The sequence below is a fragment of the Vanacampus margaritifer genome, chromosome 16 (genome assembly GCF_051991255.1).
Source record: "Vanacampus margaritifer isolate UIUO_Vmar chromosome 16, RoL_Vmar_1.0, whole genome shotgun sequence".
NCBI lineage: Eukaryota > Metazoa > Chordata > Actinopteri > Syngnathiformes > Syngnathidae > Vanacampus > Vanacampus margaritifer.
The window spans coordinates 9,971,915-9,994,866 of record NC_135447.1 but is presented as its reverse complement, the minus strand read 5'-3'; the positions used below and the strand labels follow the sequence as shown (position 1 = coordinate 9,994,866).

The 22,952-nt window shown below is 42.6% G+C and overlaps 5 protein-coding genes across 6 annotated transcripts in view; 3 read left to right on the top strand and 2 right to left on the bottom strand.

Moving 5' to 3' along the window:
- Nucleotides 1-3,107: 3,107 nt before the first annotated feature.
- Nucleotides 3,108-6,319, bottom strand: LOC144035786 (bromodomain-containing protein 8-like). The gene is made up of 10 exons (XM_077545723.1): nt 5,992-6,319; nt 5,852-5,899; nt 5,366-5,462; nt 4,973-5,042; nt 4,838-4,887; nt 4,615-4,737; nt 3,626-3,706; nt 3,479-3,543; nt 3,227-3,365; nt 3,108-3,122 (listed from the first exon to the last, which is right to left on the bottom strand). Exons 2-9 carry the CDS (start codon nt 5,868-5,870, stop codon nt 3,358-3,360), a joined length of 513 nt encoding a protein of 170 aa, XP_077401849.1. The 5' UTR covers nt 5,871-5,899; nt 5,992-6,319; the 3' UTR covers nt 3,108-3,122; nt 3,227-3,357.
- Nucleotides 6,320-6,620: 301 nt separating this feature from the next.
- On the top strand, nt 6,621-9,243 carry gng8 (guanine nucleotide binding protein (G protein), gamma 8). Of its 2 annotated transcripts, XM_077546734.1 has the most exons (3): nt 6,624-8,071; nt 8,689-8,788; nt 8,931-9,243. In XM_077546734.1, exons 2-3 carry the CDS (start codon nt 8,705-8,707, stop codon nt 9,057-9,059), a joined length of 213 nt encoding a protein of 70 aa, XP_077402860.1. In that variant the 5' UTR covers nt 6,624-8,071; nt 8,689-8,704; the 3' UTR covers nt 9,060-9,243. The 2 variants fall into 2 exon arrangements, with proteins under 2 accessions (XP_077402859.1, XP_077402860.1); XM_077546733.1 differs by having other exon boundaries at nt 6,621-8,788.
- A 717-nt stretch (nt 9,244-9,960) lies between these two features.
- tmem45b (transmembrane protein 45B) lies at nt 9,961-13,013 on the top strand. The gene is made up of 6 exons (XM_077547686.1): nt 9,961-10,087; nt 11,151-11,348; nt 11,417-11,629; nt 11,750-11,934; nt 12,008-12,150; nt 12,393-13,013. Exons 2-6 carry the CDS (start codon nt 11,159-11,161, stop codon nt 12,502-12,504), a joined length of 843 nt encoding a protein of 280 aa, XP_077403812.1. The 5' UTR covers nt 9,961-10,087; nt 11,151-11,158; the 3' UTR covers nt 12,505-13,013.
- Nucleotides 13,010-22,087, bottom strand: nfrkb (nuclear factor related to kappaB binding protein). Its single transcript, XM_077547685.1, has 26 exons — nt 22,012-22,087; nt 21,571-21,725; nt 21,278-21,482; nt 21,073-21,200; nt 20,828-20,999; nt 20,621-20,725; nt 20,450-20,523; nt 20,289-20,370; nt 20,017-20,209; nt 19,832-19,943; nt 19,632-19,758; nt 18,982-19,059; nt 18,823-18,899; nt 18,699-18,745; nt 18,563-18,623; nt 18,296-18,470; nt 18,112-18,218; nt 17,898-18,021; nt 17,636-17,715; nt 16,686-16,882; nt 16,349-16,619; nt 16,092-16,271; nt 14,862-15,578; nt 13,780-13,886; nt 13,542-13,677; nt 13,010-13,385 (listed from the first exon to the last, which is right to left on the bottom strand). The coding sequence occupies exons 2-26, from the start codon at nt 21,697-21,699 to the stop codon at nt 13,245-13,247; spliced, it is 3,825 nt and encodes a 1,274-aa protein (XP_077403811.1). The 5' UTR covers nt 21,700-21,725; nt 22,012-22,087; the 3' UTR covers nt 13,010-13,244.
- Nucleotides 21,907-22,952, top strand: part of LOC144036790 (ryanodine receptor 1-like) — a 40,976-nt gene continuing 39,930 nt past the window's right edge. The window contains exon 1 of the mRNA XM_077547684.1: nt 21,907-22,717. The gene's annotated coding sequence lies outside the window, so the exon portion shown is untranslated. The remainder of the gene's footprint in view (nt 22,718-22,952) is intronic.

The following is a 22,952-nucleotide window of genomic DNA, read 5'->3' as shown; positions in this document are numbered from 1 at the left end:
AAAACTGGATATGGTCTGTGCCTTTTTGTAACAATTCTTAAAAAAAACAGTACCTGCGAGTCTTACCTGTGATTGGCAGCGGCACGCCAAACCAACATAATGGCCTTCTTCCAGATCTTGTGAGCCTGCAGAGCCTCCAGATCTTCACTGCACAAAGAGCTACGCAAGAAAGTTGTGTCAGAATAAGTAGTGAAAATTGTGAGTCTATCTGGGATACTTGCACGTACAATTGTGACGATGCGGGGCTGCTGGGGGTGGAGTCGGCCGTGGTGTGGAGCTGCAGAGACGACGAGGCGGTGTGGAGGCTGCACGCGTCCTCGCTCTCGCTGGCCGCGCGCTCCATCTCCAGCTCTCCGTCGGGCTCCGACGAGAACCCCTCGGCACCGTCTTCTTCTTCTTCCTCCTCATCATCGTCGTCGTCGTCTTCTGTCCCGTTGACCTCGTTGTCCGGATTTGTCCCTGAGGCATTTTCTTTACCATCGACACTTATTTCACCCTCGTCCTTTATCTCCTGCATAGATGGAGAATGTGGGACATAAGGCAACAAAAAAACAACATTGCTTGTAGCACAATCTGATGTGGTGATGTACCTCCTTTATATGTCTTTCTTTCACTACTTCTAATGCTGATTCTGCAAAAAAAAAAAGTAATACACTTAATTAGCTTCATCTGCACAAGCTAATAAGATGTTATGTAGCAGGTGAAACCATATGATGTATTTGTACAATCTACATGCGTGCGCTTACCTTGACGGATGGTTTCGGGCCTTTGCTGTGGCCATCTCTCTTCCAAAGACATGCGGCTTTTATGGCGCGCCGTGTCTCTTGTGTCTATCATGGCCTCGGGCTGTGCAGGTGCTCGAGTGTGGCAGTGCACAAAACTCCTGGAATTGCATGAGGATGAGGAGGTTGCTGGAAGGCCACTCGGTCCCACTCGGGTTGCCGCTTCACAGTTATCTTGACTACTGCACGCAGAGGAGAGCTCGGCCGAAGTTTTGTCCGGAACGTCTAACTCGTCCGCTTGGTTCCTTGTCGGGCTACAGCGAAGAGATGAGGACTGAGGAGCCCCCGGGGGGTCTTGGGTGTGGAACGGCTCAGCTTGCCAGGCAGCGGGAAGAGTGTGGCCGTTCTCTTCGCACAGGAAGAGAGCGGCCTCCACCGCGGCGGCATCCAAAGCATCTGCAGCCTGTTAAAAAAAAAAAAAGGTATAACAATTCTCCGGCAAAATGTTTCCCATGTGTAGTTGCAAAATAATTTCACTGAGCCAATGTCTTTCAAGATGGACTGAATCTCATTAACTCTGTCCCCAATCATCACCTTGTCCTCGATGATGGCGATGATGTCCCCGACCGTCTTCAGATCCAGTTCATCTGCCATGTAGGAAACTGTCACGTCCTCCTCACTCAGCTCAGACACTTTCACACCTGCGGAGGGGGGCTGGCAGCCAAAGGAGGCAGATGGCGCCATCACGTCCACCTCTGCAAAAGAAATGACACATCACGGTTTGGAAAATAAGACCTATAACACAGATGCAATTAAGTACATTTAAACAAATGGAAGTCTGTGCAGCTGTAGAGCAGGGGTGTTCGATACCACTTTTTTGATGCAGGTACTCTTGAATATTCACCGATACCACTAATACTTTTGATATGTAAAATTTCCCCCAAAAAACTGACAGATCATTTGAAAGAAATACCTATGAATCCCAATATAGATTTAGAGATATTTTTTCTTAAATTTACATGAAATTAATGGCAATTTTCTATGTTTCTAATTTATAGATCCTGATTGTAAAACGTCCACTGTGAGTACCGATGCCTTGAAATAAGGCCTGGTCCAATACTCACCCATCCCTATTTTCCTATTTTAGAGTTATTAATATCCAATACAAAGTTGTGTGTAATATATAGAATATAACTTGTTTATTATTGTAGTTGCGAGTTTGAAGTAATATGAACACAGAGAATATTTTGATAGTCCATTAGGAGTTTAAGTAACCTTGTTTATATCCAATTCCTCCTAATGTCATCCTCTCATCAGAATTTATTTTCACATTCCTGTAGTCCTCTGAAATAAGACTGATTATCTTTGTGTTTAATCAGAATAAGAAATTTATACATGACCATCTTGTAGTTTAGAAAAAGATCATTTTACTTTATTTTTGGTCATGTTATGAACCAAGCAGTAACTGAATCGGAATCAGTCAATTTGTCAGTTTTTTTTTTTAATACAGGGATGGAAACGACTTTTTAAATTCAATACATTGATTTATCAAAAAATAATTTAAATCTCGGTTAAGTTGAAAAAGTATTTTTGTTGGGGGGAAAAAATCCATGTCTGGTGCCACCGATTACGCCCCTGAATTGCCAGCTTAACTTCAGACTAAAATCAAGCCACTGCCGTTACAAATATGTGAATAATTACATAAACATTTTGGATCATTTAGGAGAAAAAGACTTACTGAAAAATCTAACTTCAAAGATATGAATCAATAAGGATTTTCTATGGTGACATCATCATGTTGTGCATGTATTCATTTGAGACCTGAACATGCTGAGGCAGCAGATTTGACTGGAGCTGGAGTGGTGCCGGCGCTGGAGTCTGTGCTGACCATGAAGCCCAACTGGGCTGAGAACTGCGTGGGGCCCGCCTCCAAGAGTCGAGACAACATTGGAGCACCTGCCATGGAGGTACCACAAACATCAATAAGTAACAGTGGGCTTTTTTGTTGTTGAATAAACAAACATAACTATGGACATGTCCAGTAAACATATTTTACCTGAAGCTGGAGAAAAGGGCAGCGTCAACTGCAAGTCGTGTGCGGCAGCCATATTGCCGGCAGATGCGTCGCGCTCGCCAGTCTGATGCACGTACACATTTTTGCTTCCATTACATGATGAAATAACATTTGCATTGCTTATTTCAACATCTTCAGCCTACCAATCTGGATGTTGTAGCCAAGATGTTGCCTTTCTTCAGTAACTCGGAGAGGAGTGGAGACGGGGGCGGTGTACCTCTCTGGGCTAGGAGCTTCTTCTGGGTGGGGTCATCGCCGAGTGGCGGGTTCTCGTTACCGGAGCCAGAAGAGTCGGCAAATGACATCAACCGGACTGATCCTGAAGCCTAAAGACAAAGAGAAAGAAATCAGAAACGTCAGGTAGGATGAAGTCATACAAACCCTGTAATGTTTTCAGCTGTGTAACGTATCAACAGACTCGTGGACTTACATCTTTTGTGGGTGAAAAGTCAGGATGCACGCACGGGAGCGGGTCACCTGATGGAAACTCCGGGCTGGTTGAGTTGCAACCTGTGGGCGAATGCATGGCGGAACCTGCCACACGCCGAGGTGTGTTCTTTGCTACCTGTCTGGCTGAAAGAGACAGGAACAGCATTAGGATTTGTTTCTTGCTAGTAGCGCCATCACAAATGATCGCTAGCTCGATAGACGACAGACAGACGGTATGAAGTAAAGGCGATACCCTGATAGGCAGCATCTGTGACTTTTCTTTTCAACTCAGCTGCTGCTTCTTCCAGTTTCTCTTTCCTACCCAACACAATACATTTTTTTGCACCAAAAATAGTTATGCTTGTATCTTTGGGTGAACAGAGAACTTGCTGCATCTTACCGCTGAATTTCCTTCCATAATTCTTCCAGTTTGGAGTCTCGATGACCAGCTTGAATGAGTTCTGACTCTCGCTTCAGCGTCCTGCGAGTTGGAAACCGACATAAACCAATACTGTCATGGGTACCATTGTTGTTTTAGGAGTGACCAAATAATACTACAATGTCACTCAATTGATCGCAGACCTTTGTTCATTCTTGTACATTCCTATATGCTTCCAAATGGAAAATTCATCATTTTTGCATCTGCTGTAAATTTTGTCCTAATATTTCGTTCCATAATGAAAACTAAAAAAAAAAACTCAAACTAAAATAAAACAAAAATCAATTCCGTTAACGAAATAAAATAGAAACGAAAATGTTTTCAAAACCCCCGAAAACTAAGACTAAATTATTTGTTTACAAAACTAATTAAAACTAACTCTTATCATAGTGAAAATGCCCATCGTATTAGTCTTTGGAACTGCATGAGCCTTTGGCGATGATTTTAAATTTATTTCGATATTAACCGGAATAAGGACGTTTGAAAGTGTGTCACACAAAAGTGATGTCATCTAGCAAGCAGCCAATAGAAAAGCACTTTCAGATGATGTCACTCCTAGGCGACAAATTTGACTCTTGGCGCCTGCTTTTTCATTTAACTCAGCCAAAATGCAACACTAGGTAAGAAATGCGTTTTGTTCTTCATGTTACCATGGTGTTTATTAAAAATTGCGCACACAAGTAATACACTTAAAAAAATAAATAATAAAACTAATACTGAAACTAAGCATATTTTTAAATAACTAAAACTATTAAACACTAAATAAAACAGAACCACCCTTAAAACTAATTAAAACTGACTAAATTTAAAAAACAAACTCAAATGAAAACTATAATAACCCTGATAATGACAAACTGCTGTAAAAAAAAAAAAAAAAAGTACAAATATTAAAACAAGCTAGTGCAAACCTAACATATATTCACACCAGCAACAAAATTGTATTTGTGTACCTGTGCTCCTCTTGGGTTTGTTTGATCAACTTTTTTAATTCATGAATCCTCTGAGCCGTCAGCCTGCGCACTATCACGTCCCCCACCGTCTCGACCACTTCCCCCTTCTCACCTCGCTTCCTCCTGCAAACACACAGTGACATTGAAACCTTGCCATGTAGGGAAATGCAGTCATCCAGGTGTCATATATTGTTTTTGCCAGCGCTCGGATTAAATCACTCACTTTGGGGCTTCAGTGTTTTCCAGTAGCTCGGAATATTTAGAGGCACAGTGCTGTGAACACAAGTGGAGTCAGTTGTAAAATAGTGCGCAAATGCATTTATTTTCTGCAGTGAAGGACGTCGGGGACATGTCATGCCTTTTGAGAGAACCAGTCAGGTGGCCTCCCGGGTTCTGCAAATGGTTTGATGGCTCGACTGACAGAGACCCTGGAAATTTAAAGATGAAACGTGATTTATCCAAGGTCAGATTCAGCCACTTGAGAACTTTCTTACATCAGTAGACAAACACACATCCTTAATACACAGGAAACACTTTTTATACTTTGTTTCCAAAAAATTAATGCAGATAAGACAACATAAGACAATTTTCTATTATTTTAATTTCTAGTTCAGTACATTGTTGCCCGCTGCATTTGGTTGCCATCGTTTTTAGTTTTGAACAATTCTGACCAGCGAAAGCATGCCATGTACTGTACAAATTACGTGTAGGGTCAATCTGGGTTGAAGTGCATGAAATAAGAGTTAAGTACCAGTTCTGGTCTCCACTCTTCATGACCGATGTGGCCAAACACAGCTTCTCCCTGAGTGACCATGCTTCTGTTGGGCCAATCACAAGCAGTTTGTGTTCTGTAGATGACCAAAAATAAATAAAAAATGAGTGAAGTTGTTCCAGCTCATGATACATGTATTCATATTCATATTAAAAAGAGGGAAAGTGCTGCCATTCCCCAGCCTGTCTTTACTGCATGCTAACTCAACCGGCAATCCAAATCCTTTGTACTCATTGCACTGCTGAGGCAGCGCACACACATAAAGCACACACATGTTCACACACGGAGAGTGGTCCAGCTGTGTCTGTAAACAGAAATGTCAGCTGGAGAGAGGTGCAGGTTGATCGGCGGTGCAGCCGAAGTTTGTAGCAAAAAAAAAAAGAAAAAAAAAGGCGAAGCCACTCACTCATTCGGCTAGCACATAGCAAGTCACAGCAACATCTCTCGTACGCCGACACTACTCACTTCCAACGCCGTTTGCCATCTTCCTGTCATCCCCGCACGCCGCACATCCTGCCACAACGCAAAGCCCCGCAGTTAATACCACTTGTATTATCACGACGTGACGCGTGAATGAGTAAACAACACACAAACGTGCCGGTTACCTTAAAAAGAAATGTTGACACTCCCCCTCCGAGGTTTTCTTCGTTGACGTTAGCTCGCGCGCCCCATCATCCTCGTATTGTGCGCCGTAGCTAGCGTTAACTTCAATAAATATCAAGTCGCGCCGTCAGATTGCTTCAGTCCGTGACACGTCCCGGCGTACCGGCTCGGTTCGATCCCCGACTCGGTCCGCGTTAGAGACCAAGCAGTCAGACAAGAGGGGGGATAGAGCTAAGTGCTCGTACGAGTCACCGTCGTCATTTATCATTTAAAAGTAGCTAGCTACATGCTGCGTGCCGTGTGCACGCCCACCAACACGGGCAATGGATGATGGTGGCGCGCGCGCGCACGCACACACAAAGCGGTGTCTGCTGCTATGCTAGCTCACTTAAAAAAAAAGATGGTTTTAAACGACATTTTCATGGTAGGTAAGTGGCAAGCAAATACTGTATCAGCACAAAGTAGATAAATAAATCCATATCATTTTGTGTCACTTTTACATAAATAATGAATTGTACTACAGTAACCTAATAATCACTTTATAAATGCTAAGAAACTCAATTATTTCTTGGTCATTCTCACTAATGTGCTTTTGGCGTCTACATTAGATTCACACAGTCATGAAAATATAGCAGAATTGTGAGGTCTTATTTTTAGAGGCAAAAACATTTTTTGCACACATACCAATACAGAGATAAAGCTCTTAAAATGGGTTTCCTTCATTTTATACATATTTGTCTAGCACTCCTCAAATAGAGGCTGCCATACCAAAATGTAATTGCACATCCACTACAGTAGATGACAGTATTGCTGTCATTGTCAGACTGCACAAAGAGTATTAGCTCCTTTATAGACGCGTACAACAATTTTATAGACAAATGGCACTATTTATAGTCACAGCGGAGAGTTGGGGAGTGTGAAATTGTTTCTTCTTCTGTGAAGAGTAACAGAAAATAATTGAGAAGCACTGGGCTAAGAGTGAACCTTTTGCATGTGTCCCTGAAATTGCTGTCCAACCTGATGATAGTTAGTTATTACCCCTTCAAAAGTCCCATGCCCTTAAAGTCCCTTTTTTTTTTTTAAATATATGATATTATCAAAATGAGTTTGTGACATTACGCGGTTAACTCGACTGTATGCAATAGCTGATCATAATAAAGTGTCGTAATGTAAATAGAAATTAATATACACTGTACTGCATTTTGAGGCCCTTAATAACAGTTCCACCTCAGCTCTTCTCAATGATTAGTGGGACACAAATGATAATGAGGCACCTGACATTTAACACCACAACAGTGCCACTTTGCCCCCTCTTGCTTTTGTGTAATAACTGATGTCTATGAGAAAGACTGCATCAGACATTCAAGCTAAATTATCGTCATTTGCACTGCCAGGCACGTTAATTTAGCAATGCCGTTTTTATTGTGATTGTAGTTTTTATTTAGAATTGATCCATTCCAAACAAACAGTAACCTTCTATCAGATCTCATTTAAGTGTGTGGGTGTACCTAATGTTGTGGCCTGTGAGTAGCTAAAAGCCATTATTTTAATCAATAATGCATACACTCGTACGGAGACTGACTTCCCATCAGACCGCGTAGCTCCATTTCCCACTCAGTGTGAGTGTGAATGGTTGTCCGTCACTATATGTGCTGTGTTTGACTGGCGACCAGTCAAGGGCGTAGAATAGAAGCCAGCAGTTTTGTGTGACCTTGAATATGATAAGCAGTAATAGAAAATGAATCAACACAAATACATTTGGAATTCCAATTATTTTAAAATATATATATATATATTTTGTATCTCAATGTCAGACATATCATGTACTTTACATTAAGTGCCCCATCAGGTTCAGCTCATCCAATGCGATGACTTATGTCATATGTCAGAAAGTTCAGCACCGCATGTTGCCCCGCACCTCTTCACCGAGCCCACGCTGGGGGCACAACCAGCGCTAATTAATTGAAGGAGGGAACCTGTTGAAGCTTCCCTCCTCGTCTTTGCCATTAATCACACTTCATTTGACGCTGCACGTTGCTGCTCAGGACTCAAGTGCACTTCTCAGCAAAGGAGCGTCTCGCGGTAAGTGATGTTTGCGGTGAGTTTTAATTATGATTATGGTCTAATTTTTTTACTTTTTGTATTTAAGTTGATTCAAAACATCTTTAGGAAATGCAGCACCTCTGTACTGTATATTAGTGGGCTGGTTTAACATATACTCAAATATGATTAATTTCACTAATATTTTGTTGCATTCACTGACTGGAAAAACAAAACAAAATGTTATTGTTGTTAGTCCAATATGGGGGAAAATAGATCATTAATCCTGTCTTACGTCTATTTACTGAACCATATAAATACATGTATGGTAAATATAATATACATACAGTAATTGACCATCAGCAGCTCAGTTTTGTCCAACATAAACATGTTAATGTTAGATTTATTTACAGTCTCATCTCACGCCCATCAGGGGAGCCGCTCGCTCCACCCTCCCTTTGCCTCCCTCCTCTGAGACCCTCGCTGCGACACGTGCAGCTGAGACCCAGGGCAAAGAATTAATGAGCAAATTGAAACAGACTCAATACTCACGGCCCAGTTGCCTTTAATTATCAGCCGCTGAAACACACGCACACACACATTGTCATCTCCGCCGTCTAAAATTGCCACACTAAATTCTTCATGCATGTTTACTGCAGGCAAAGAAGCGGCAGGATGTCCAACAACATGGCCAAGATTGCGGATGCACGAAAGACAGTTGAGCAATTAAAGCTGGAGGTCAACATAGAGAGGATGATGGTATGTAGAAAAGAGAACATTTCGAGTGACATTTTGAATGGTAAGGGATGTGCTCATTTATATGTTATAACAAATATACTCAATGATTTGGGTCAATTTAAAAAATATATATATATATTTTTTTGGGCTTCTATTTCCCCAGGTATCCAAAGCAGCAGCAGATCTGATGGCCTATTGTGAAACTCACGCCAAAGATGACCCTCTGGTGACCCCCGTACCTTCCTCAGAGAACCCCTTCAGAGAGAAGAAAATATTCTGTGAAATACTGTAAGCACACTGTGGACATTGATGGAGAATCAATGTATTTTTAAATGTGTTTTAATATGAATGTCTTTATTTTCACAACGGCCTAGTTGTGTTTTGCTGTTACAAGTATATAGTACGCAGAGGAATTTCAATGTTTAAAGCTGATAAAGACGGCAATAAAGACTTTCTGTCAATGAGTGCAAAGTTCATTGAAATGAGTATGTCTTGACTTTCCTTTTAGTCCCAGTGCTACACTTGTAACTGTGTTTGTTCTCTGGGATCTAAACTTGCTTTTTCCGAGCAATTGTTGCATCTGATTTGGACAAATGATGATTAAGCACGTGTTCATGAATCGCCCACAGTAGTTTATCTTACTTGCAAGCTACAATGTTTGCATTAATCTCTCCCCATATAACAAAGGATCCTGCAGTTATACTCACTGCCACTGGGGGGCAATGTTTTTCATTCTTTTCACAGTTATTTCTAAGGGTACACCTCAGTTGCTTTAAAAAAAACCCAGTTTAATCCGGTTTACATGACGTCGACATTAAAAATAAAACAAAAACAACACAATTCTCAATATTACACTGAAAGGATCATTTCCTAAATGTCCAATCAGTCAATACTCTGCCATGACGTCATGCTTACTACCTGTGGTCCTATCTGGAGCTATATGTGCCTTTTTGTTGACATTTCGGTTACACATTAGCAAAATGATTTACAGTCTTCTAGTGTTATGCTACCCATCGAATTCATATTCATTCACTTTTAAGATTTATTATTATTATTATTACATATATTTATATATATTCGAATAGAGTAGGAGAGGTAAAGATGACTGTTGCAAAGTCCGTCGTGTGTGTCCCAGGAGAAAGCGTGCTGGGGGGGGGGGGGCAATGTTGGGGGGGGGGGGGGGGCAATGTTGGGTGGGGCCACAGGGATGCAAACAGCTCACTGACTTTTTTCCACGTCGTGTGACAGGTGGCAACGCTCGCACATTTTACAAGCAGATTCCTACTGACTTTTCCTCGGGATTTGGAGGCGGAAGTTAAGGTATCGTTGCCACATTTTGCTCTTCATGATAAATCATGTCGTTGTTTTGTAAATCATATTCATGACATTTGCCATGTTCGACGAGGAAAAACTCGTCGGACTCGTTCGAAACAATCGTGCTGTCCTCAAACAGGTGAAAGTCGTTACTGCATGCAAATAAACGACAGATTTATTCGACTGTAGTTTGTGGAAGCAGATTGAAAGTTAGTGCGTGGAAGCTTCATGACTTTTCAAACGGGATATCCTTGAGCTACTCAAAATCGAATGCTTGATTTACTTTTACACTAATGTTTGAGACTAAACTTGCCAATGAATGAAATGTGTATATGTTGGACTATTTTCTTGATACTGTATTTCCACCACAATTTAATTTAGTTTAAATCCATGTGTGTGCAATTTTCTTGTGTCTTGAGTGCTGATTGATGGGCAGGAAGTCATTCATGTTTGCAACACGCAATGTTAAATGGTTACAATAGCATCTGCATTTCTCAAAGGATTCATAATTATCGTAGGACACATCTGCCTCATAAAGCCTTCCTATCTGGAGTTTGTATGTTCTCCACGTGCTTTAAGGTTTTTCTCCAGGTTAGGACGGTAAACGCAGGCTTCAAGTTGTTCATGTACCTTTAAAAAAAAAATGTTTTTAATAGAAACCTGTCATATTCAAGATTATTATTATTTTTTTAAGAGTCTAATTTCTGGGGGGTGAAAAAGCTGTAAATTTTCCAAAATAATGAAATGAAAGAAAGTAACATTCTTGAGAGTGAATTTTGGATTTCCGTCAGCTATATTTACCAAAAAATTCTACAAAATAAAATCATGAAAGACTTCGAACTACTGAAAAAGGCTAGCTGTCCATGTTCTAACTAATATATTGAGATGCACTTGTATTTGGTGTCTTTGGCACAACATTCTTTCATTCGCTCACACACCTGTTGGTTTATGCTTTAGTTAGGAGTGTTTTGTTATGACAACTTGACAAGCCATCAGGATATAATAAAATGAAAGATGATCAGTTTGCACTTCAAACCCTACTCCTAATGTGATTGTTTCCTGTTTTAAGGCCTCGCCATGGCTAACTTTGGAGGCCACGCCATCCCTGGCTCGTTCTTCTTGCTCTTCGGCTTATGGCTGACGGCCAAACACACTCTGCAGCACTACTGGAGGAAAAAGCAGCCCAAAGGCAGAGCCGTTTTGCCTCCGTTCTTTAAACGAATGGACTACATCGAGGGAGGCGTGCAAATCTTTGCCTCGTTTGTCGGTCAGTCTTCCCTCTCGACGCGTCATGAAACACTTCCAAACGTTCTAACCGATTTGGTTCTGTCTCAGGCATCATGGTGGAACAGTTCGTTGTGGACGGGCCACATGCTCGCCTGTATGACGCGCAGAACAATTCATGGGTCAAGTTGATGAACTGGCAGCACGCCACCATGTACCTCTTTTTCGGCATCTCGGGAATAACTTTGGTGGTGAGCGCCGTGTCCAGATTGGTGCCAGTTGGCGTGGACCGCCTTGCCCTCTCCTTGGCTCTTTTTGTGGAAGGTAAGACGACACAAGATCGATCACGTCCTGTCTTTGTCTCGGCCAGGTGTCCCAAAACTTTTGGTGATACAGTATATTTGCATTCAACCTACTGTAGTAATCCATTTTTTTGTGACCCAGGATTTCTGTTCTACTACCACGTGCACAGTCGCCCCCCACTGGACGCCCACATCCACTCTTTGCTCCTGGCGGCCGTGTTCAGTGGGTCGGCCGTCACCATGATGGAGGTGTTCATGAGAGACCACATTATTCTGGAGATGCTGAAAGCGTGCTTGTTCATCCTGCAGGGCTCGTGGTTCTACCAGGTAATACTGACGAGCGCTGAGGTCAAATTTAAAGAACTGTATGAAAACCAGCAGTGTTTGAACCTCATTCCAGATCGGTTTCGTTCTTTACCCGCCGAGCGGCCCGAAGTGGGATTTGACTTTGCATAACAACATCATGTTTGTCACCATGTGCTTCTGCTGGCATTTGGCGGTGGCTTTGTTTGTCGTCACCTGCACCTCGGCTGCTGTTTGGATGTGAGTATCCTGCCTTTTTACATCGAAATCAAATGAATAATCTTTATTATTGAAGTTGTAGAACATTTTGAAATCTGTGACTAATATTGTTGGACATTTTCAATCAACTTATTAAAACTAGCCTACATTGTCATTAAAAAAAATAAATTAAACGACTCTCATCGAATTGCATCTTATTAAGTGTTTGCAATACATATTCTGTCCTTGCTTGTAACCAACATTTAAATTTCCCACCCCTAAAGCACCACAAGGAGATTCTCCAGAAAAGCACGAGACATCGAGATGGTGATGCGAAATAAATTGGCCGCTGCGAACTCTGAGAAAGCTTTGCTCGAAGAGTCAGAAGAGGAGTAAAAGCTTTAAAATTGTCATATTTGTTATTTTGTTGAAAATGAGTATTTGCACTGGACTAGTCTGATGAAACTGAATTTTTTTAAAAAAATTTTTTTTTAAATATCTTATGCTATTCTAGTCCAAAATGTACACAGTGGCTCCTGTTGCCAAAAACTACCCACCCATCCATTTCCTATACTAACTGAGCCTATCACACCCTGGACTGATCATCAATTTACTCACAGGTAGACAACCAAAATTTCAAGGACAATTGAGTGGATGAACCTTCAAAGCATGTTTCTGGAATGTGGGAGGAAGTCATAAGTACCTACAGAAAAACACAAGCATGCAAACTCCACAAAAGAGATGCCAAACTCCAGAATTGTGAAGCAGCCTTGTTAACTACTAAGCCGCCCCTTTACGATTTAACATTTAAATACTACACGTGTGTGTGTGTTATAAGATAAGGTGGTGTTTAAGTGTCTTGTTTTTTTCTTGTAAATCATTCAAATAAATGCAAACAAAGTCAAGTTGTGAGATTTAATAATGTTATTGCAGTACTCATAATTTAACTGTGGGAATCTTGGCTTCAACATGAAGGGGAAAGAAAATTGATGAAATGTAATTAAAGGAAAATGTTTTTTTAACGTTGTCAAACTAAATATGATATGCGTTCGCGTTGCACAGAAAACATTACACGCTGAACAGCCATAAATGGCAAACACAATTAACGGAGGACATTAAGATGGTGAGGCTCAAGGTCACTGAGGCGGCGCAGGTGGGAGATCGGGCGGACATTTTGGCGAAGGCGCCGTGGTGACGACGACCGTGGAAACCGATTTTGGGGAAGCCGCCGCCATGTGCTGCTGAAGCTGCTGCGCCTGGACTGTCTGGATACGAACCTAAAGAAGCGACAGGTGAGGGTTAACACCGGATAAGGAAGTGAGTCATTACTGTAATTTCTTCCAAATGCCAAACTGAATACTTCCCAAATGTACTAGTCTGTGCTATGATGGTAAATGCACAGGATCGGCTTCCTGGTGAAACTTTCTACAAACCTGTGTGGCCTGTCCTTGCTGCTGGAGCTGCTGGAATTGTTGCGCTGTGACAAAGCTGACTGGTTTGTTCCCAGCAATCAGCTTGGTGCCCGCAGGCATGGTCGTGAGAATTATGTTCCTACCCAAACTGCTGATGCTGCATAACAAGAAGAGGAAAAGGAGGAGGAGGAGGCAACAGACAACATCTCGTAAGTCTAATCAGGTCAATGTGGAATACGGTGCATAGGTTGAGACTTACTTTGTGTTGAGGCTCCCCTTCACAATTGGCGTAGTCACCACACTTTTACTTTTCAGTGGTTGGTTGAGCACAGATAGCGGAACTGTGATGCGGGCAGGTAACTTGCCCTATGACCACGTGAAAAGAGAGCATTGTTGGCAATTGTCTGTGTGTGTTTAGGCAACATAAAATCATAAAGAGTACCAAACTCAAGATAATGGCTTCCATGAAACAATTACTTCCATATAAGATGGTATCAATAAATTAGCCTTTAGGCTAGAGTCCAAAACAGCTTTTAGATTTTGGTCATTTTTACTCTACTGTTTAATTCCAATGTGGTGAATACAAACGATCAGTGGTTTGTTACGCCAAAACATAGAAGAAGAAGCCAACAAAAGTTCAAGGAGTCAAGCAGATAAGGAAGTACTAAATACTGACAGAACCTGTCTGATAACATCATGTCTTGAAAACACAAACATTCTTGTGAAAACGACATCGCAGTTGCTCAGGTAATGAATGGCCAATCACGGCTCAGCTTCAGAAAACAGGTGAACTGTGATTGGTAGCTACCTGAGCAAAAGTGATGTTATTTTAGGTCGACAGCAAAACACAATGGCCGCCCACTGAGATAAATAAAAACAAGTGGCTTTTGCGGTTTAACTCATATTTCACAAAAAAGTGGAAAGTGTGTTTAGCGTTTAGACTAGTAGGGCTGCATAGAACATATAATTGTAAAGAGAATTTGGGGGTTGGCTTCTTTTTAAGTCATTGAATGTTGCTTGCAATGATAATGACGACATTCTTTTTCTCCTCATCACTAGTCAGTGTAATCAAAATGCAGTTTTTTGGGGGTAGAAACAATCCATATTTTTCCTTTTACAATTTTTTTTTTGCACTTTTTAACTTACTATGCATCAATAATACTTTTTGCATGCATTAATACTATATATTTTTAATTACTTTTATTGAAATATTGTCCAGAAAACATTTTCTCATTTTGCATGTACTCTTGCGGTTGCAAAATGAAAAAAAAAAAAAAAAAAAAAAAGATTGCTAATTGTAATACAAGTTATTATAATACGGGACATAAATAAGCCTCTTACCGTTTGCGTGTTGACCACAGGTGCGGGCACCTGCCGCATGGTTGCCGTGGCAGTCGCCAGCTTCAGAGGCGCTGAAGCCGAAGCCACCGTGATGCCCTTCGCACCAGCCACGGTCATGATGTTAGCGCCGGTGGACACCGCCTGGGCCTTGCTGCTGCCGGCGCACGTCATGGAGATGGTCTGATGACCATGATGCTTCTGCGGGATCACCCCGAGGCCCGGCATGATACGGATGGTGGTGCCGCTCTTGTCCGGGGAGCTGACAGTCGAGAAAGGCCGAGATTTCTGATCGGCCATGGTGACGCCCAAAGTGGGCATCAGACGTATGGCGGTGTCTCCCGTAGCCTTCAGTAGGGTGGAAGTGATGGGCGCCGTTTTGGCTGTGGACGCCTCCCCCGTGCAGGACACGGGGGCGGAGACGGACGGGTGAGGGGGCGTGACGTGGAGAGTGGCCGATATGCTTTTGCCACCGCCGGCGGCGCTCGTGCCCAGGAAGTCGGGAGTGAGTTTGACCGTGGCCACGGGAGATTTGGTGAGCGTGGCCATCATGTCCGGCGTGATCCGCAGTACGGTCTGGCCTTTGGCGTCCGTGGTGATGGAGGAGGGCGGAAGGCGAAGGACATCTTTACCCTGGATGCGCAGGTTTGTGGCGGTGAGTGGGATTCCTGCTGCTCCTGAGGTCTTAACTCCTAACTGGCCTGACGCGGTGATGGACACCTTTGAAGAGGAAATGTAAAGCTAGAAGGGCAAAGTTTGACCTGCCGGCCATATATGGCCAGCTTTGTTTTGTTGGTGGTTGTTTTTTTTATTTTTTATCCAGCCCATCGAGCATTTGCAATATACTCCTGGAATATTTGTTGGATTCATTTCGGTTCATTAAAATGAATTTATGTTTTTAATTATTCATCAAATAATTTGCTGATTAGTTAATTTTGCAATTAATGACCCCCCAAAATTTTTAAATGACCAATTTTATATATCGATCAAAATTCCCGTTGTCCTTTGTGAAATCTGAGGGGAAATAACATGGCTTATAAGACGACACATTCCAGAGCAATGGAGAATAAACTTTTCGAGGGCTATTCCAGGAAGTGGCAGAATTGTTAATTCGGCTTTTGTATTGGATTTCATTCGATTACAATAGGTAAGCGGGAATTCATGTTTGGGCCTCTCATTTGGCACTAAAGTAATACAATTTCCCTGCTTCGAATAACATGACGTATGGTTTACCTGTTTGATGTTTTGGCTGGCGACTCCTTGCAGCACAGCCGACGATGATACGGGGATGTTGGCCGGGCAGCCAGATGATGCGGTCTGAGGTTTGGGCACAGTTGCTGTGGAAACCGAAAGGGTGTTGGACACCTGCACTGGACTACCAGACTGGCTCCTCAAAGGCACGGACACAACTGCCTGTTTGGGACGACACACCCACACAGAGGCATTTAGAACATATGACATCTTATCGTCACTATCATTTATCCTTTGACCTGTGAGATGCCCTTGGTCGCCACAGACACGGGCATCCTGATCTGGTGAGTGTTGTGATGGACCAAAGCGGCTTGCTGATTCCCTGACGGCGAACCCAATCCGGGCTGAGCGGAAACGACCCGCACCTGAGGGAGGGAGCCTGCAGCCAGGTGAGTCACTATCCGGGCCGCGTGTTGCGAAGTGACGGGCTGAGATGTGGCCGGGCCGGCCTGACTGGTGGGTAAGATTGAGCCCAGCTGGGGCAAGGAGGGGGGCGACACCAGGAGAACGCTGCAAGAGACGCGGTTGAGTTGATGTCAATTGTTGTTAACACAACCGTGAGAAGAAGAAACGCACCTTGAGGTGGATTTGATTGCGTCGGGGACCGCGGTCTTAGTTGGTGTCGTGACTGCGCAGTGCAAGGGTGACTTTGGCGTCCCAGGAGTGTTTGGGGCAGGTGTAGAGGGTGTTGGTGACATGGGACTAGGACCCACATCCTGTCCTGCTTCCGAACATAATGCGGTTTTACCCCCTGCTTCTTTATTGCCAGATTTCTAACAAAATAAAATAGAGATTAGAGGACTTCGACAAAACCTGACACTGAAAATCTAGAACAACCGTTTTACTAGTTCAACAGCATCATGAACATTTACTGTAAATGTGGCTAAATCAGGGATGTGATTTGACCAAAGTGAAATTATCTGAAAATTTAGCCGGGGGTCTGGGGGCCGCTGGCACCCAGCTAGGTCCAGGGCAGTGCCCTGGTGGGGGGACAAGGGGGGCTAAGCCCCCCGGAGCTCATGGGTTTTCCGTGTCTTTAAGTACTTTCAATGCACTCACATGACAAAGAAATAGACAAAACAACAGCATAAATTTTCAATGTATATTGAACTATCCCATATAAAATGGCAGTCTTAGTCAACTCAAAATCAGTCACATTCAAAAACATTGGACTGCCTTTGCTTTTAAAAACTATCACTGACAATATCATCATATCTAATTAATGTGATTACTAAGTTAACACATAAATAATGTTGAAGAGTTCAAATTTCATGAACAAATAATTGTATCATGACCAAATGAAAAGTAACTCATATTAGAGCATACCACAAATGTCTTTGTTATAGCAGAAGATGTTATCTCATCTCATCTCTGTCATGTGCATACACAATGAACTACTACTAAAAAAAAAAAAAAATAATCTGAAATTTTTTTTGGGGGGGCGGAGATAAAAAAAAAAGCGGAATTCCGCGAATTAGCGGAAAAATCACATCCCTGCTAAATAAATGACTTGGTAGTCGTCTCACAGGCTTGGATGCAGGTTTGGGTTTCTGCTGCAGTGCTTTTCTTGCTTTTGCGGCAGCCGCTTGAGCCTGGTGGATCCTCTCTGGATGGGAGAGGAAAAAAACATTAACAGCAAAAACAAAAGCGGAGTTTTAGTCTAATTGCCCAATTCTGATTAGATTTTATGGAATGTCCATTGACATTTTACATGTACAAATACCCCCCTGCGGAACTGTCAATTTGAATTACAACAAAATAAGCTACCATCTCCTCATTGTTGCTCACCAAACTCTTCTTGACTGCGGTTGCGGTGCAAGTAAATCCACAGCTTGCGACCAATGTCATACTTCACACAGGGGTCCTTCTCGTAGTGCAGTCTGTCCAGAGCCCCGCTAACAACTGTGTTCACCTACACGGCACAAGAACCAGCCTACGGTTTAATGAAAAAAAAAAAGAAAAAGAGGTCTGAGTGTTTAGGAGAAAAAAAGCGCCTCTCAACCTGTGCACTTGTGACGTCGGGGGCAAGAAACTGCGAGTCCTTCAGCAGTTCGCAGATTTCGGCCCGAGTTCCCTCTCCGTTGGGAAGCCTGGCTGCTGCGTCCCGCACTATTAGGAAGAAAAGGGAGGTCAAAATGTGTGTTTGGTTTCCACACACAAAATCAACAAGAGTGAGAAGCTCTCACCCAGAGACAGGATGGTGACGTATGGCGGGCGGTTGGAGCGCAGCAGCGTATGCTCCCGAGCTTTATTGAGAGACATTTCCTTATCAAACACTCCCTTAACGGGCCCCACCACCGATTCAAAGCCATGCATGCGGAACGTGAAGGCTTTGTGGGGTTGGTTGTATCTCTGCTGCTCCTAATTGACGCAACAAAATTATTTATTGGCACCAGTGCTTTTTGTAAACATACACCCAAAAACAACAACAACATGAAAAACAAATAAGAAACCTGAATTTGGAACAGTTGTCTCTCATCGCCTGTGCTGGGTCTCACCACATAATCAGTCGAACTGTTAAAAGACATTTAAGAATCTAAAAAAATCACAATGATAAATACAATTATATTTGCATGGATTAAGTCTTACACTCGTGGCATGGGGGGTGTTAACTCCGATAGCTCTTCACTTTCAGTCTGTGGATCACAAAGTCACTTACAAACAAATCATATGCACGGATAGAGATGTGTGTGTGTGTTTTTTTTTTAAATACCTTGACCACAAAATCTTTCGAGTCCAGCCACAGTTGACAGAGTGCAATTAAGTCCTTCTCTGCATCCTGAGTGGGGCCTAAATAAAGCAAACAGACATTAATCTCCACAAAGACTAACACGACGTCAATTAGTGGACTGTCAATCATGGATCCTCTAACCGATCCACTTCCACTGTTGAGTTTCATCGACAAATTCCACGAATGGCAGGAAGCCGCTGGGGAGCGCCATGACACCTTCTGTAAAACAATGAAGCAAAAGCAAAACATTACACACGAGACACAGGCATTCAACTAGTGTGTCGTTCCAATAGTGCAGTCTTGTCTTACTCGTGAGGACAAAGGATGCACTATTTCATGAACTTTGAAAGTGGAAGTAGCAAAAATTTTCTTGACAATATGTTCTATGCAGTCCCACTCATCTGCACACGGTATTCGGATTAATATTGTGTTTTTGGAATATGAATTAAACATCAAATCCACCCATTTTATTTATGTCAGGGGGCGGCCATTTTGCCACTTGCTGTTGACTAAAAATGGCACAGTTGCTCAAGTGAGGACCAATCACAGCTCAGCTTACGAGTGTCACATGACCAAAGTCAGAAAACAGGTGAGCCGTGATTGGTCGTCACTCGTTATCTGAGCTACTGTGATGCAATTTTCAGTCGTCAAGCAAGTGGCAAAATGGCCGCCCCCTGACATGAATAAAAACAGGTGGATTTGCTGCTTAATTCATGTTCCAAAAACATATGGACTATTTTTGGGTTGACATTAAATAAATGTTCAAATGGCGTTCCAAAGCACCGCCTTACCTTTACTCTCTCCGGCAAGAAATTGCAAGGCATGGAGGACCAAGTCAGACCAGCAGGAGGCAGAAGAAAACCAAGCGTTGAGTGAGCTCGCAGGGGAAATCTGCCACATTTGGACTTTCTCCTCCAACTGGAGCACATCCGCAAGAAGCCATTACAATCATCTCGTAGACCAACGAGCTTGTGAGGGTACATGGACGTACCAGTGCGGTGCTGGCGAGGTGTTCCGTCCTCAAGATGGTCTCCAGCAAGCTGAAGAAACTGACGGCGAGCTCTTCCACGACGACGGGGCTGCTCTGAGGCTCCTCAAGGATTCTGCAATGATGAAGGTTACGCACATTTATTAGGTATGTCCCAATGCTTTTTCTCAGTTCTACGCCAAACGTACTCCTCCTTGATGTTGGCCAGCGGTGTCAACGGCGTGTCTGGCATGGAGTTGATGATGTTCGCCAGAGGTCCTGCTGCAGCGTCTGAAGTAAGAGTGTCACAGGGATCCTCGGATTCCACTTTTATCGTTCTCATTTTCTTCTTCCTTCTCTCTTCTTTTATTTTTTTCTTAGGCAGAGACAGCTCAAAAAATGCTGCGAGTGAAATAAAGACGGTATGAGTAGCAGAAGAACCCGTTCGTTCAGTGTTACTTATTGAACTGCATTCACTCACGTAAGTTTGATTTGCGACCGATATTTGCCCTCGAGAGTACGTCACTGAGGTGGATGTCGGAAGTCATCAAGTCTGGATGATCCTGCGGAGAACAAATGTCTGTGATACACTGTACATGTTAACACTAGATCCATTTTTTATCTCATCCAAACATTGTTTACCGGTTGTCGCTTCCTCTTCTCCCGATGGTTTTGTAGCATGGCCTTCAAGTCTTGCTCTCCAAGATGGATTTTTTCTGAAGGACATAAATGACAGTTTGTCTCATTGAAATGTCCATCCATCACAATCACAGTAAGCCCGTAATGCTCGTATTGCAAATAAATACGACTCACCAGTGGTCTTCATGTCTTGGGTAGAGAGGCTGGGCACAACTCTGAGTGAGACTGTGGGTGTCGGCGAGGAGGGGGACTGTGGTGCCGGTGTCCACAACGATAGATCTAAACGCATGTGAAATAAAGCACAGATGCCGGTAAGTAAATTTGCATGGACATGCAATTAGAAATCGATGTAAAATAAAGGATTGTAAGACAAATACTGACCGTCATCATCAGACGAAGCATTACTGTCTCCACATTCAGTTTTAATCTCCTTTAAAATGCGCCTCAGTCTTCTTCTAACCTTTTGTTCTCGTATTTCAGCGTGACTCCTTGTCTGTATCTTTCTTTTTGGTGGAAAGTCCAGACCATTGTGAGCTGCAAAATCCAGTAACTCCTAAAACAAGAAGACATTTTGACACCAACCTCTGGGTATTGTTGTAATTCCAACATGTTTTTGCAGAACACACCTTTCGTGAAACGAGGATTTGTTTCAGCAGCCTGTGGTAATATTGCTGAAGAGAGTACAACTGTCGTCTTTGCTGAGACTTGGCACACAACTGTCTGTACTTGACAACTTCAGGGTTGAAGTAACCATCTGTTTAGATCATAAACAACAATGTGAATAATGCTAAGTTTGAGAGTTGATACTAGGTCAGCAAACATGTTAAATACCTCTAAATAGCTTTTGTGCAAGATGAAGAGGATTCCCAAAATGAACATTTCTGTTGTTGAACAAATCGTCAACGGCGCTCACTTGCTCTGCTGCTTCGTTATTGTTGGGGAATTGTGGCAAAAACTGACTTAAGTGTTGCCGCTGGGAATCTGACAGCACTTCAGTCCACGTGCTTTCACTCATCACAGAGAAGAAGATTTCAGGCTAATGACAAAACACACCGCAGTCAAAGTCATCAGCCTTTTAACAATACACACAATGTCAAAGCAGCATTCAGCAAAACATCACTTACATCTTCAAGTAGCTCCTCGGGCAGGCTGACCCTACAGTTACCCAGCATGCACTCCTCGGTGATGTGACCATTGTCCTCTTCCTCTTTTGGCTCAAGAGGGTCTGTAAGTATGTGAGTCAGGACATCCATCCTGCTCCTCCGCTGCTGCCCCCTCACTGTTAGTGAAATATGACATTATTTAATACAACATGTGTGATTAAAAGTTATTTCACCATTGCACGGTTAGCTTTTGAAATATAATCTAACAAACGACTACCGTTCTTTGATGCCAAACAAGGAGGCTTGTCTGATAGCACAGCTTAGCGTAAGGAGCTACGACGTAATTTATTCAACCAAACCTTCCAACGTATATACCAACGGTGCACTGCATGTTGCAATAGCTGCTTGACTAGACAGGACCGATACAACACTTTCTAAAACCAGCAAAAAGCCTGCGCTTACCTGAACCCACCCTATGTTTTGATATCGCAGAGGGGACTGTTTGATCGACGTACTGTTTTATTCTTCCGCTATACGTATGACGTCGTCAAATGGAGCGTTAAGCTTGCGTTCGCCCTCTACAGGCAGGGAAGCTAACTACAGTAGGTACAGTAACAACTTGACTGTAACAACCGGTGGTGAAACTGATAAAAACAGCGTATTCCAAGTTCAGACTGTACGCAGCTAACTGACTGACTGACTTACTGACTAACTGACTAACTAACGGACTAACTAACGTAAAGCCTTCATGTTACAGGCTAGCTAAACATAAAATAAAGTAACTTTTTTTTTAAGACCGTCGGCTTAGTTAAGGCACATGCTTCTGTGTATGTATATGCTAATTATACGCATTTGTTTTTGTATGACTAAAATAATTTACTTAAGTACTTCTATTGGTATTAATAGGTTAATGTAAGTTAATCATTAAAAAAGTGACTTTATGAAGTTTTGGCCCAAAAAATAGGTTGGTAAAAGACTGAATTGTTCATGGGTGTTATTAATGTAAGTCTGTTTTTTCTTTCTTTCTTTTTCTGCCCTGCGATTGTCTGGCGGCCTGTCCAGGGTATATACCTCGCCTCTTGCGCAAAGTCAAAGATAAACTCCAGCTGACATGGGAGGACCAGGACCCTAATGAGGACAAGCGGATGGATGGATAAAGTTACATGATGTAGGCCATCATACCCTCTTCTTCATGCTGTTTAAATTCCAACTCCTAATTGTTAATTTTACCACATTTATCTTCAAAATCTCTTCTTTAAAGCACTATGCAATGTAGTTCAAATCAGTGCCAATAATGAAAAAATCCAATTAAAATGGAAGGAACAACTTTTGAGGTGCTGCCTTGTCCAGTTGCTCCTCCTCTCAATGATGCAGTAATGAATGAGCATTCAATCCCTTCTGCT